The sequence below is a fragment of the Ictidomys tridecemlineatus genome, chromosome 15 (genome assembly GCF_052094955.1).
Source record: "Ictidomys tridecemlineatus isolate mIctTri1 chromosome 15, mIctTri1.hap1, whole genome shotgun sequence".
Classification (NCBI taxonomy): Eukaryota; Metazoa; Chordata; class Mammalia; order Rodentia; family Sciuridae; genus Ictidomys; species Ictidomys tridecemlineatus.
The window spans coordinates 39,273,287-39,289,645 of NC_135491.1; the positions used below are offsets into that span (position 1 = coordinate 39,273,287).

Here is a 16,359-nt window from a genome sequence, read left to right on the forward strand (position 1 = left end):
TTTGGATGAGATTGGTAATACTTAATAGCAATGATGTGTCCATATAAATGTCCTGATTTGAATGGTTATACTGTGCTTGTGTAGGAAAATATCCATATGGGGAGAAATTATTTAAAATTTTGGGACAAAATGTCTGAAACTTACTTTCCAACAAGTCAGAAAAGATATATGACCTATGTTGGTCACATTTCACTAAGAATTAATTTATTCCAAATCAAAGATAACAGAAAACACAAAAGAAATAGTATGTATTTTATATGGATCTCCCTCCAAAAAAAGGATTTGAGAATGAGCACCCTAAAAGGGCACATTTACAAAGAAAAGGCATAATGTTAATGCTGAGAGAAGACAAAAGAATATGAATAACACATAGCCACCATTTCTCAAGAGGAAAATGTCTAAAAGATTTAATAATGGTAACATTTTTTTTCTTTGGGCTGAGTCATTGTTCAAGGAGAGTGAGTGAGCTTGTGTATTATGTACTGACTTCCATTACCTTTTTGGTGATGGATCTTGGAAAGCAGTGAGATTTGCCTCTATAAAATGCATACTTACTAAGTCATTCCCTAACCTTCTTCTGATATTTCAATTAATATTTGGGGGTGGAGAGTGCATCCCCTTTCCACATTCACCACCAGAAAGCCCAGAGTCAATTCAACTTACTGTCTTTTGCCTTTATCTTAAATACATTAGCAGCACTTTGCCCCAGCTATTCACCACATGGCTCTTAATTAATTTTTATTGTTACTTGAATTTCCATTTGATGTATTGTTCTTACATTTTTAAAGTTCTTGTATTTTTATCTTGAAAATTGCAAAATATCTCAAACTTCTTCTGCAACTCTACTCTCAGTTCTTCAATTTAATTTGCAAAGTAGGCTGACCTCAAAAGCTCTCCCACCTTGAAAAAACATTAACTGTTATAAATATGCAGCAGAATCATTGTGTTCATATAAACAAAATTCTCTAGAGGTATTATCAAAGATCAGTAGAGCATACTGGTTAAACCCAGGGGAGGTAGAACCAGATGTCTGGACTTAAATCCCAGTTCTTCTACTTCATGTCTGGCTTTATATTAGCTATTATTTCCCCCATTTTGTGATTAAAAATTATGAGGAATAGGGAAACTAACATTTATCTTAAAGTCAAAACATTGTAAGGATATTAGAATTATTTAACAGAGCTTCTCTCTAATAGTAACTTTGCATACATATTGATCATCATTAGAGGAGTCCGAATTGCCAAGAAAACTAGGAAATTCTTTTGTGTCATGATCTATGTGACATGAACACAATGATGCACAATGCTTAGCAACTTAAGCACCACCTACTGTCACATCTCTTGATCCCACATTAACTAATGTGCCATTTTGAATAAAATAATATCAATTCCATTATGTGGATTTGTGAAATGAAAAGGTAAGTCTTATTAAATCACTTTTTTTTCACTGACCAAAACATTCATATCATACAAAACATTAGTGGAACCAAATCACAAAAGAAACTAATGTTTATTGGGCATCAATTCTATTTTAGGCCAAGTGGTTAGCACTTTTGAAATAGATGATTAAATTTTTCCAAACATACTTCCACTTAGGGATTATTGCATACACTACACAGGTAATGTGACGTTGAGATGGAGTTTGTTGTTTACAAAAATGGAAGTCATATTTGGAGTTAAATAATTTGAGAATCAATTTCAAAGTCAAATAGAAAGTTCATTATATCCCAACCTAGGTTCAGTTAAACAATGCAGTTGGGGTTAAAAGACCCCTCACAATCACACAATAACATTAAAAATACATAAACTGTTTGAAACAATAAGTGTGGGCAAATTTCCACTGAAAAACCAACTTTAACATTGCTAGTTTGGTATCCACAGTTACAATCAGACAAGCTCACATGTCTTTCTTTATGCAGTATTGCTGTAAAAGTGAATTCTCATCAACTTCTGAAATTCACAGTAGAATATAAAAGAACCATGTCTCCTGCTTCCAAATAAGATATTTCTAAATTAATTTGGCTGCCATTTGGGCAAATGTATATGTGTGTTTTGTCTTGACAGCTTGTCAACTAGAAGACAGTTCTTGAACATCATATTCATTTCAATTTAATATTGGTAAATTTCTCAATTAGAATTTTATTTTTCACTTTCTGCACAATGAATTCCCTCAGTCCTGGCTGGCATTCCTCAGGGCATACAGGTGCAGGTGCTGGCATTTCTGCAGTAGCAAAGGAAGAAAAATGAAAGAAGGAAAGAGGGGAGGGAAAAAACAGGATGAGAGAGAACAGTGGTGATGGGGAGAGGAAGGAGATAGTAGTTGACCTTCATCATGATATTCACCTTGATGAGAAATGAAGGGAGTAATTCACACTTGACAATAAAATAGTGCAGCTGCCTCTGCTCCCTTTAACCAGAGAGGCTGGAGTCAAAGAGAAACCAGACACCCAGGGCTTAAAATCAATACATAAGGGAAGGTACGAAGGTAAGATGGGGAACAGATTAATAAAAATAATTTTAAAAGCCATAACAACAACCAATTATGGAACACTTATTTACTTTATGGCATTCCTTCACCTTGTGTTTTATCATGCAATCCTTACACAGTGAAAGCGAGATAGAAATTATTGTCCTTGCATTACAGCTAAGGAAAATAGGCAGTACTTTCACCTTCCTGATCTCAAAGTCAACCGGATAATCAGGGAAGGAATCAGGATTCAAATTCTTTTTTTGCAACTTAAATGGATTCTATATAGGTTTTGGAAGACATGTTGAAGACAAAGCATTTAAAGCATGTGTGTGTGTATACACATTGCATTCTGTAGCTAATAATATCTTTAAAGACCTTTTCTTAGCTAAAAATAGTATTAGTGTTTGTGGAAGTTTCTGAGATTTTCTGTCTCAACAAATCTATCAGGAACATGACTTAGATGCACAGAAAAGACAGCCTCTGGCACATTCATAGCCAACAGAGTTGGCATTAAGATGGAGAAATCATAGTAATGAAGTAAAAATAACAGCTTGCCTGTTCACCATTTACCAGTAATTAATATAAAGTGTGTTGGGGCTAGAGGCTGTAGTTCAGTGGTAGAGTACTTGCCTAGGTTGCATGAGGTTGTGAGTTCAATCCCCAGCACCAAAAAAAAAAAAAAAAAAGAATTTTTAAAAAAGGTAATGTGTGCTGTATGCATTGGAGGTGCCAGTAATTTTTTAAAACACTTTTATTGAAATCTCAATAAGAAGAGGACTTAGGCAAGTTCCCTGACCTAAATGAATAGACCAAAACAAAAAGACAAAAAGAAATGTTACATAATGTTTCTCAGCTCCTTTTTGCCATGTCAGAATACAAAAGGAGTTGTGAAGATGGAAATTTTTGTTCTGGGGTGTGTGTGTGTGTGTGTGTGTGTGTGTGTGTGTGTGTGTGTGTCTTTTTTTGTGATGGTGCTGATGGTGGAGGGATAAAGTCTTGCTAGGAAGTTATAAAGTTTCCCTAAAAATCAGCTTGCCATAGAGAAACAACTCAATTTTGAGGAGATGAAAAATAAATAAAAATAGAATTCTTTGCACAAGAGATAGATAAAGTAGAGTCTTGGAAGGAGAAATATATGGGTAAAATACGAAGACCTGAAATCACTTCTTATTTGCTGTTGCAATGGTTATATATCAATGGGTATACAATGGTTACCAACATTATATTGTCGATAGGTAAGAAGAAAGAGATTAAATGAAACAAAGCCATCCAAAGTCCTTCTGGCTAAGGAGCCTGAGAATTATTTTTCTATGAAAACAAACACAACAGAATGTAAGGGAGTTTTTGTTTATTTTCCAGCATAAATACATAGATTACTGAAGAAGGAACCAATTCAGAATCAAGCATACTCTTTGGTAGGTTACTGAGATGATCCAGGGGAAGGCATTGCAGTCTGATCTAGAAAGACGATCATAAGAGTGAAATGAGATGATGTGCTCAGATTGCACAGCAGCCAGGAAGGAGTAGATTAGTGATTCGATAGATGAGGTGAGGCTGAGGCTCAAAGGGGGAGAGAAGATTCAGCATTTTGTACCTTTTGTACAGGGGATTTTGTAGTATATTGGAATCAGTGATAAAGTCAGAGGAATTAGGAAGCACAAAAAATAATTTCATAAAAAGAAGTAATAGGGTTTGATTTTTAATATGGAGTTCAAGCTGTCCTTGGGACCTTCAGGTGAAAATGTTCAGGAAGCAACTGATAACAGGGTTCCTGGCCTAAGAAGGCAGACGGGGCAGGGAATATGATTTTAAAACCATTCAGATGGAACAAATAGCCAAAGACTTGAACTAAACAAGGGAAATAATGGAGGAAAGGAGAGAGGAAGGGAGGGAAAAGGAAAAGAAACTGGAGGCAGACAGGGAGAAAGAGAAGAGGAAAAAGGAGAGAGAAAGGAATAAAAAGAAGGAACTGGAACCACCATTTGACTCAGCTGTTCCTCTCCTCAGTCTACACCCAAAGGACTTAAAAACAGCATACTACAGGGACACAGCCACATCAATATTTATAGCAGCACAATAGCTAAATTGTGGAACCAACCTAGACGCCCTTCAAGAGATGAATGGATTTAAAAAGTGGCATTTATATACAATGTAATATTACTCAGCAATAAAAGAGAATAAAATCATGGCATTTGCAGGTAAGTGGGTGGTGTTGGAGAAAATAATGTTAAATGAAGTTAGACAATCCCCCCCCCAAAAAAAAATGCCGAATGTTTTCTTTAATATAAGGAGGCTGATTCATAGTGGGATAGGGAGCAGGAGCATGGGAGGAATAGATAAACTCTAGATAGGGCAAAGGGGTGGGAGGGAAAGGGAGGGAGCATGGGGTAATTAATGATGGTGGAATGTGATGATCATTACTATCCAAAGTACATGTTTGAAGGCACGAATTGGTGTGAATATACTATGTAAACAACCAGAGATGAAAAATTGTGCTCTATATGTATAATAAGAATTGTAATGCATTCTGCTGTCATATATAAATAAAAAATTACATAAAAAAGAAAAAAAAAGAAGAAGGAAGTAGAGGAACAAAGTAATCCTAAGCATTAAGTGACAAAATAAGGGAATGATGTATAGAGCAGATAAAAGGCGTGGTAACATCACACTGAATTGCTAAAATATCTTAAAATGTTGAGACTACATTGAGAAGGTAAATAAATTCTTTTTTATACATGATAATGGGCACCAAAATCTATTCTTGAATATCACAATCAATACTTTGTCTTTATTTGTATCTATAGTAAAGTGCTGTTGAGGGCCAGGCATGGTGGTGCACACCTGTAATCTCAGTGGCTCAGGAGGCTGAGGCAGGAGGACTGCAAAGTTCAAAGCCAGCCTCAGCAACAAGCCCCTGAACACAACTCAGTGAGATCTTATCTCTAAATCAAATATAAAAAAGGGTTGGAGATGTGGCTCAGTAGTTAAACATTCATGAGGTTCCATTCCTGGTACCAAGAAAAAAAATAATAAAAATAGAGATGCTGTTGAGAATACTTCATCATATATTTCTTCCAGGTGTTAATATCTGCAAGTGTATAGTTTTCCTGGGTAGTTTTACCTCACTATATAGAACCTGGGCACATGGTTCTTGATCAGGTTTTTCTCTGAGGATTTATTTGATACCAAATTAGGGATTTGAAATAATGACCGTACATGTCTGCATGTACCTAGTTCTGGCCTTTAGTTATTCTCTACTTGGGATTTTTAAATAAAAAAATCATGTCTAATCATGATCACCTACCACCTAATCCATAATACATCTTTAAACACAATTTGAAACAAACTTGGATACAGATTGCATTACAAAAAGTGACTTTGGTGATTTTGCCTCCTGTCTACTATTTTTGTTAGACAAAGAAGGCTCAAAACTCCCTCCCTTCAAAGTACATGTATGAAGACACAAATTGGTATGAATATACTTTGTATACAACCAGAGATGTGAAAAATTGTGCTCTATATGTGTAATAAGAATTTTAATGCATTCTACTGTCACATATAAATTTAAAAAATTAATTTAAAAAATATCCCTCCTTTTATTGTACAAGTCTGAGCTTTGAGGGTTACTGCATCAAGGCTGAAATTTGGGAATAAATAATCATATACAAATTAGGATGTAAAAGCTTAAAATTATCTTTTGAAATATATGCTCATCTGTACAAAAGGTAATAAATCCATCCATGGCTCAGAAAATGTGAGATTTTTCATTGGTGGTAGTCATGGCTCCTAAAATCATTCTGTTAAGAGCTGGCCACAAAAAATAAGTCTCACTGGCAACAGTGACTGCCTAATTCACTGTAGACTCGACCCACCAGCTCAAGTCAATATCTGGCTGACTACAGACCTAGAAGGTTTCCTATTTCTCTATGCACTGCATCTGCATGTGAATAAACACAAACAAATAATTAAACATGAAGCAAATATCAATAGGATTAGCTTGGCATGTTGGAACAAATCTTGATAAATCCGCCTCAGTAACAATACTCCAACTACAAGTCTATGAGAGGAATACAAATTCAGCCTATTGAAATATTGTCGTGTAAAGAGAGATATTTTAATAAAACTGCTCCTCAGTCAGTTCCTATTACTAAGGGACTAAAGCTATTGAGCTGCGGAACTTAGGCCAAAAAAAAGGGGATTTGGAAATGCAAATTAGAGATAAGAAGGTAATAAATGTCTTTTATTCAGCATCACACCATTCCTGATGCCAGGAGCTATTTTAAAGATGACTCTTAATAGTTCTGTGAAATTGGATGCATACATACCCAGAATGGACATTTCTGGCACGGTAGCATGATAGGGTCCATTAAGAAACTCAGGTGCATTGTCGTTGATGTCTTGAACTTTAATAATAAATTCAGAAGGAGGCTCAAGAGGTTTGTTCGTCTCCCAGTCCACTGCCTGAGCTGTTAGGGTGTACTCAGCCTTTTCCTCTCGGTCAAGTCTCTTTATGGCATGGATATCTCCAGTAACATCATTTATTTGAAAGATTGTCCCAGCTCCATCACCTGAGAGGATATACTTGATTTTTTTGCTTCCAGGATCCAGGTCTGTGTGTAGCTAAAAATGAAAAGTGAAGTTAGTAATGGAGCCATCTACAAGTCACTTTTTAGTTAATTTCCTGCTCGTTTATCAAATTGGTTCTTTTGAAAAGCAACCTCATCAATTTTTGCTAAGGGTGGCAGTACAAATAGTCAATACACTTGTAAGGTATCATACAGAAATAAAACATAACAAACTTCATCTAAATAGGTAAGAAAAGGTTTTCTAAGGTGATCTGACCTGTTTAATATACATTCAAATACATGCAGAGGGATAAAAAGGTCCAGATGAAAGTACAAAAATGTATGTATTCTTTTTTAATTTTTGAACAGTCATTGAATGTTATTTTTATTATCTACTTTTTATGAATCATAAAATGATTGATGTGATGAGAACTATGTGGATTACTTTTCATAATATCATTTCCTAAATTTTACAAAACTTGAGTTAATATTTCATATAAAATAAGAGAACACTGACATACAACAGGGCAAGTCATCAGCTATCCAAGTATCACACTGATGTATTCGAACATGGTAGTGTCAGTTTGACACACGTTTGTCTGCTCTATTTATATAAACACAAATAATTCTAAGAACTTGAATTATATTAAAAACTACTGGCTTTTGTTAGACTTTGTTTTCTTTAATAATTCTTACAATTTACAGGATTTTCTTATAGGAAAATCATTTCTGTTTTATAGAGAAGAGCACTGAGGCCCAAATAAGGGAGTATATTTTCCAAACTGGAATTCTTTGGGAAAAGACTTAACAGGAATCCAAATACATCTCAGGTCATGTCATAATTTTTTTTTAAGAGAGAGAGAGAATTTTTAATATCTATTTATTTATTTAGTTTTCGGTAGATACAACATCTTTGTTTGTATGTGATACTGAGGATCGAACCCGGGCCGCACGCATGCCAGGCGAGCGCGCTACCGCTTGAGCCACATCCCCAGCCTCATGTCATAATTTTTTTACTAGATAAATATTTATTGAGTTTATGTTAGCAGGCAAGTACTCTTCCTAAGATAGATGCAGGTAAGTATAGGGGAAAAACAGAATCTCTGGTTTTAAAATCCTTACAGTTTGCTTTCAAGAGAGAGACAGGAAAATTCTAATATGTAGTTTCTCTCTTATATCATTTGACTCCTGTTTAAAAAAATTTAAAAAACACTAAAATCAAGCAAGAAAATATATGACTTTTGGGTTGCATTTTTTAAAAAATTAATTTCATTGAATTAGAGCTTCAAAATGTTGCTTAAACACATTTCTCATTTAACTCAGTTATTGAACTGCCAATACAGTTTCAATATTGTATCTTGAGATTTCTATTTTCTTCTTTCTTTTTTTGAAATTTCAAATATTAGCTTAAAAAATACTGTCTTGTGGGAAAAAAAAGAAACTCCTAGAAATTCAAAAGACATTGAGTTTTCCCAGGAATCCCTTTTATGCATAACTGGTTCTATCACTTTCTTCACCGATTTGAATTGTATTTAGTGCTTCAATAAGTAAAAAGAAAGAGTTATAAAAAAGACATAAAAGAGCAACAAAGAATCCAAATGCATCTCGATTTCCTACTTTACTTTTGAATATTTTAAAAAGTTAAAGCATAAGATTACATCAAATATTTATTGAATCTCAAAGTGTATCCCTTTCATTTATTGTATTAAATTTATGAACAAGAACAAATATTGAAATGCCACTTTATCTTAATGAATGTGGGATTATAATTCATTAATGTGATATTAATCCTAATTTATGATCATTTTAATTTATGTGCATTTTAACATTTCCATTAGCATTTTTATTAAAAAAAGGAAATTTGAATAATATATCATTCATGGAAGCTTCCACTCACATACAAGCCATTTTTGGAACACAAGAGATATTGGAATGTGTCATTCTTGTCCACAAATTTTTGCTAATTAACAAATAAGCCATTCAAATTTGTTTTATTGTTACTTGTTTGTACCATGTTTTCTTTCTAACTACCAATAACCTCTGATTAGTAAATTGTATTATAATCTAAGATTTTGATGTTTCTTTGTGATTAAAAATAACTAAAGAGAAAGAAGAAAAGCACAGATTTTGGGAAGAATAAAAGACAAAAGTGAGACTCAGTTCTAACTACATGAACTTATTTATACATTTATGAATAAATACATATTTATTAGAATTTCAGTTTATTTTTTGGCTGCAATATAAGGATAAGACATTTAGCCTGCACAATTGATCTTAGACTCTGATAAAAAAAGAAAAAAAAAACAAGGAAGTGGGCCACATTGAGAGTTTAGTAACTAAAACCATCTTGATTTCAAAACATGTTCAATTCCAAAAACATGTTCAATTCCACATAACCATTTAAAAATACTTGTTGTAATGAAGTAAAAAAAGACTATTCAAAAACAGCTATTATACATACAGTAATCCAAACAAACTTTTTACTTGGTAAATATTGTATGCATCCTCTTCCCGCCCTCACCAGAAACTCATTTTTAACTCATCATGATAAAATCCAGATCTCTAGACTAATAATAGTTTTGGTAGAGAATATTGCATTTCTGTATTCATTCTTTCATCCTCTCTCTCTCTCTCTCTCTCTCTCTCTCTCTCACACACACACACACACACACACACACACACACACACACACAAACACAAATTGTTGTTCAGGTAACAGATTTGAAATTACTAAGAAAAGATTGTGGGTGTTAAAAAAAATAGCCATACACAGAGACAGCAAAAGCCCATAAGTCTGGCGCTCCAAAGTATTTGAGGTGCCTACTTATGGGCTGTTGCTTTTGCTGTTTTTGGTCTTCACATTTTTGACAGACTTGCTCAATTCAATGCAGCAACACTGTCACTGTCAGTTTACGCCATGCAAGGACTTTCTCTTTCTCTCTCTCTCTCTCTCTCTCTCTCTCTCTCTCTCTCTCTCTCTCTCTCTCTCAGCCAAATACACCTCAAGGCTTGGAATGTTCACACACTGCATATCATCTGGAGAGTGAGCTCCGTCTCTCCCAAAGGATGCCTCTGCTCTGCTAATTAGAGCAGCCTAAGACCATGAACACATCATCCTGGATAGGGGAGAACCCTTGGGCTGGCTGTGGTACCAGAAGACCTCATCCATTCCTTAGTAAGCAAGTAGAGAGCACTCCTTGTCCTTCTATAATCTTAGGGGTTTAGGTTCAGTATCAAGCAACTTGACATGGTCTCTGCTCTAAAAGGCACATAGTTTTATGACAAAGAAATACAAATAGAAATTTTAGGGGATGTATAGTTATGCTGCTGGTGATTATGTATTGACTAATGTCTGGTAAACATTTTGTATATACATATATGTATTCTCATAATAATACTGAGAACATTTCTCCATTATACCCATGAAATGATTGAGATTCAGAGGTTTTCACAAAAGAATGCTCTATCAACAAGTAGCATTTTTCTTAAATCAGTGCATTATAATTATACAATGGTGTGCTTTATTATGCCATATATGTGATATATATATACATAAAACATGATTTGATCAATATTATTCCCTAGTACCTTCCTTTCCCCTCACTTCCTCTCTTTTCCTAATCTGCTTGCTTTATTCTTCTGATCTCTCTTCAATAATAATAATAATAATAATAATAATTGTTATCATTATTAATGAGCACATTACAATTCTAACAAGAAGCAATCTTATCAGCACGTTTTAGAGTTCAACATTTAAGTGCATGTCCTAGGAGCTACAATATAGAAAAAACAGGGGCTCTGACAACACATAGAAATTTTACTTAGAAAATGGTTAATAAAGATCTTATTCTAGAGAAACTACAAATGAGGTAAGATGGCACCAGACTATGCAATCATGAGACCAAGATATAGAATTTGAATTTTCCTATAAAAGAGACACAAGACCACAAAGAGAGAGATTTCAGAAAAGAGCTTGCTAATGACATAATAATGCTTTTTGTTTGTTCTTTTTTTTTTTTTTTAGTAACATCAGAATGGTTGGTAAGTACTTACTAACAAACACCATGGAAGCAAAAGGAAGAGGAAGTCAGAGAGAAAACTAAGACACTAACTTACAAAGCAGCCTCAATTCTGATTGTGTGTGTGTGTGTGTGTTCGTATGTGTGATACTCAGGGGCATTCCATCACTGAGCCACATCCCAGCGCCTTTTTTTGTATTTTATTTAGAGACATGGTCTCACTGAGTTGTTTAGGACCTTGCCAAGTTGCTAAGGCTGATTTGAACTTGCGAACCTCCTGTCTCAGCCTCCTGAGTGTCTGGGATTACAGGGGTGCACTAGTGCACCCAGCTCAATTCTGATTCTTAAGTTCAGGCCAGCATCCAAGACCTGTATGATCAGATGAATTCCCAGCCCCTCTTCCCACTCATTGTAGCCTGGAGGGGCTCAAAGTATGAGATGTGCAATGGTGATCAAAGCCTTTCACACCAAGTCTTCAGTTTCAGAAATCATAGCCGGGCTGCACAAGAATTGAGCTGAATTGCAAGTGTGAGCATCATTACACTCTCATCATCTTCCGCATATTTGCATAACACCTCCCAATTAAAAGACAAGTTTATACTAGAAAAGTCGTAGGAAGATGCATTAGCATTTCATTCTCCTTTGTATTCCCACTGCCTAGTATCATGTTTGTCATATTGTTGGAAGCTCAATAAATATTTGTGCAGTAAAGTGCCTGTAAAGGAAAAGAAGGAAGACACACTTCTCGTTTTGTTTTCAAAACAAAGATTTGAAGAAGGAATCAAAGACTTTTACAAAAGTTAGACTCAAGGATCTAAAATCTTCTATGTGGCAAACACAAAGATCTCAATTTCTTCAAATTATGTATTCAAATTTAGAAAATGATAACATAGGGAACTAGAAAATAGTAGAGGGGTTGATTATTAGGGGAAGGATGGACAGATGAATAGATGGAGGGATGATGGATAGATAGTAGACAAAAGAGAGGTGCAACTTGCAATCATATATCACCATTCTCAATCCAAGTAAGAACATACATCCTTCTCATGGTCACACTCTATTTGTCATCACAAAAGCAATCAAACAAACAAAAGCCTTTCCTCCTCTAACACAGGATTCCCCAGGATACTAAAGTCATCACTCCGCACATTCTAGAGAAGAAGAGGTTACACACTGAAATTATTTTGATATCGAATTATGATCCAGTTATCAGAGTAGATCAGACTGTGGACCATTCTGATCACCCTTTTCACTACAAGGAGGTAAGGACTAGGATTGAGTCAATTATCTAGAAATGATATAACGCTGGCTTCAGAGCTTATCATAAAGTTTCACCCATCCAGAAGGACATCGTCAAGGAGTCTCTCCAAATTCCTCTCTTCTTCTCAAGCAGTTTCCAAGTTACCAAGAGAAAATCAGAATTTTTAGAACTCAAAGGGTTAACAGGGAATATGGCAATATAAGTCATTTACTGATCCCATTTTTTTTCCATAAATCTGACTTCTTTTGGAGAAGATAGTAAGCTTAGTACTATTAAATCAAATTGCATCTTAGCACTTTTTCTTAGTATCTGGTACAGTGCCTGTTGGGGAGAAACAACACTAAGCTGTCAATCTATTGGTGAATGAATTACAATTCTGAAATCAGAACCATTCACCATCAGACATGGGATCAGGTGCTTTGACACAATGTGTTTGTGCCTGATTTTTTAAATGATTAGGCTTCTGGAGAATTAAAAAGAGAAGTTTAGGGAAAAGGTAAGAAGGGACAGAAGAGTTCTTTGCATGTTTCTGAACTCTTCCCCAAAAGAACCAGGAATATCTTCAAATCTACTCATCTGAACTTCCAGATCAGCCAACATGTGATGCCCAGTATAACATGTTTAAAAGAATGTTGACCCCATATGAGATACAACAGCCAAGAAAGAAAAGATCCCACCATTTCATTTAAAGAGACCAAACAACTACTTGGTCTTTTTAAAAAATAATTCAACCTTTATTTCTTTTAAATGTGGTGATAAGGATAGAACCTAGTGCCTCACCTGTGCTAGGCAAGTGCTCTAACACTGAGCTACAACCCCAGCCCCAACCACTTATTCTTAATGCTTTAGCATTAAACAAAGTGATGACTCATGTGATGGTGGGAGACAGGATGGGAGGCAGACGGATGTCATGTTGGACTGTACACTTCATCAAAAGTCTATATGCTGAAATGTTTTACTATGCAGTAAAAATGAATGATCCAAATTATGTTTCATTTACTCACTCCATTCTTAACAAGTTGCAGAAACAAATTCCATCATAAAAATAAACAGCAAGAAAAGACCCCAAAATTTAGCTAAGATGGAGTTGGAAATATGTAATTATGCTTATGGCCATATACTTCAGGGAAATATTTGTTCAGTGAAATAATAGCAGTTTTCAAAGTAATTCTCATGTAAACAACTTACCCCTAATTTAAGAGGTGAAATGTTAAAGAAGGAACAATCTCTTATTAAATGAAAATAACACAGTATGCTGCAGTGGAAATTTTCTGCTTCAGAAAAAATTACACACCTAGACACACACACACACACACACACACACACACACACACACGAACTTATATACCCATGTATGTATTTTTCCAGTGTCCATAACAAGCAAATTTGTAGTATTTTTACAATTCAGATGTGTGTGCTTTGTAGTCTGTGTCAGTTACTGATGTGAGTATAGAACAACTGGGACTTGGTCATGGGGACAGGTGATCAGAGAAATAGAAAATTGGAAGTGAGTCTAAATGAGCTGCTGTTTTTGACTGCTGACACTTGAAAACATGGTCAGAAAGAGGAAGGCATTGCTTGCCATTTTTTAAATGGCTAATTTCTACAAAAGCAGGCCTTCTATGTGTGTTATTTGCACTCTACTTAACAATAAGCATTGTACTCTTGACACATGTGAAATGCTCATTAAAGTCTACTTCTATCTGCATGGAAATTACCTCAACGTCCTACACTTTGAAAGTGATTACATATGATGAAATGCTCAGTTTCCTTTAATATACTGATTTTCTCAAGCCTAACAACTAATAAGAGGCTGAATCAATTGTAACCTCTTCAGGTAGATGCCTAGTCATGCGTTTTAGCATGATTCTATAGTGACTGTCAGCAAAATTTAACTAGTTGATCTGGAGACCTTGTGAATTCCTAAATTAGAAGTAGAAAGAAGAAAGAAGTCTCTCTGGTTGGTTTCTAAATAGCAATAGATTTAGTATATACATTTAGAATCCATGTATATAAAACCACACACCTTAGCTATAATCTCTGAACCAATTATTTCTATAAAAGTTTGAAATAAGAGTATACACAGCAATAGAAAGACAGTTTGTCCCACTAATAGAAATGTAAATGGATACTCTGGCAAGAGAGACAGGTAGGCCCTCTCAAAAGACTTCCCAAGCTGACATTCATGACCTTGGCAAATTTGTTACCAGCTTCCTTCTGGATCAGTTTTACAGGTTTGCAAACAGGATGGGTAAGCCCTATAATAGCAAATCCATTGCTCTCATGTAGACTCCAATGAGTCACAAGTCTCAGATTTGTTTTAAAAAGAATTTAAAAGCAATGTATCAACTTTAAAGAGCATTTCTAGTAATCAAAAATACTTAAGATGATGAGCAAAAAATAATAATAATAATAATTAAAGGCCCACATACAGTGAAGGCAAACCATTAATACTGATGGAATTCAGGAAAAGGGGATTTAGAAGAATCAATTTGGTAATGATGTCAGATAGTAATATTATTTAATGTGCTTCATTTGATCTGAACTGTCTTAAAATACTCCAGGAAGTCTCAAATTTTATATACTCAAACTTTCTCTTTCCATTTCCATGCAGGGGTGGGTTACAATATTTAATCAAAGAACTATAGGGGGAAAAAAAGGACCAAACTCTCCTGTGTCCGAAACATCTTTATTAATATCTATCTATCTGTCTATTAACACATATATGCCGATAACATTTTAGTTAAGATACTAAATCTTATAGACTTGAAAGTCGGTGTGTTTCTCTATGGCAACCAAAGATTTAAAGATTTACACCTCATATTAAGAGATCTAGAATGAGAGCCTGAGAAGAAATAGAATTAAATTGAAACAAGCTACAAGTTGTTGAGGAATTCACTTAACCTATTCAAGATTCAGTTTCTCTAGTTAAAAATGTTTTAATAATAATATGTAGCCTTAAAGTTTTGTAATATAATGCTGTTAAAGGTATGATATACTCTAGCAACTAAGATACTCAAATAAAATTCTCTATAAGATACTCTCTTGTGGATTAAGTTTAGGAAGTATAATGATATGTTTTCCCTCCCTGGAACTGTTTGCCAAGAAAAATATATTTAACCACAAATTCTGAGACAAAATTCAATAGATAGTATATATTCAGAGTAAAGATAAGAATGCAACATTTTGAGTTAAATGTTCTGAGTTCAACATTTTGCTCCCAATGGACAAATGACATAATAATTGAATACTTGACAAACATTCACACTTGCAATAAGCAATAATAGTAGATATATTTGGAAGTGTTTATTTATTGTTTCTCCATATTTATAAGCATTGATGTGAGAGTGAGTGGTCCATATGCATTCAGTCAGTGAATAAATGCTTTAGTGGGTAAGAGGGGACAAAGAATAATAATGGACCAATTACTGAAAAGAGATTTGTGAGAATGGATTATGTAGTAGATGAATGGTATGTATGTATGAATAGATATATATTTGTATGTATCGATGGGTGAATGAATGTGTGGATAAATTGGTTGACAAAATAATTAAGAGAAAAAAATAACTAGATGAATGAATTTATTGAAGAAAGAATGCATGGATAAAGGCAATAGTCAATAAAGGGATGTTTGATAATATAATTCTCAGCTACTCTTCCATTTATATTCTCAAATACTTTAAATATTTTGAGTTGATGGATGAATCAACAGATGAATTAATAGATTGGTGAGTGGCTAGGCTGGAAGGACCACAAAGTTTCTCTTTAAAAAGTAGATCTGGGGAAAACATAGCAAATTATTCTATCTCAGAGCACTATTCCCCATCTTACACTAAAGCAAACTTAATCATTGTAAGTTCCATTATGAATTTTAGGAGATCCTTACATGAAGGTCTTCATGCATATTCAGTTTTCAACAAATATCTTTTTAAAATTTCGTGAACATCTCCTATGTGTATATGGAGAGAGGAGGAGATAAAAAGATAGATGATAGAGATTAACATATCTACCCATCCCCTCAGGGGAGGGGAGAGTTATATGCCAA

General features: G+C 34.5%; 1 protein-coding gene across 5 annotated transcripts in view; it reads right to left on the bottom strand.

Moving 5' to 3' along the window:
- Positions 1-16,359, bottom strand: part of Cdh8 (cadherin 8) — a 350,701-nt gene that overhangs the window by 224,677 nt on the left and 109,665 nt on the right. For all 5 annotated transcript variants that reach the window (XM_013365564.4, XM_040279039.2, XM_005318256.5 and 2 more), the window contains exon 3: positions 6,795-7,089. In XM_013365564.4, coding sequence (XP_013221018.1) covers positions 6,795-7,089 — 295 coding nt within the window. The remainder of the gene's footprint in view (positions 1-6,794; positions 7,090-16,359) is intronic.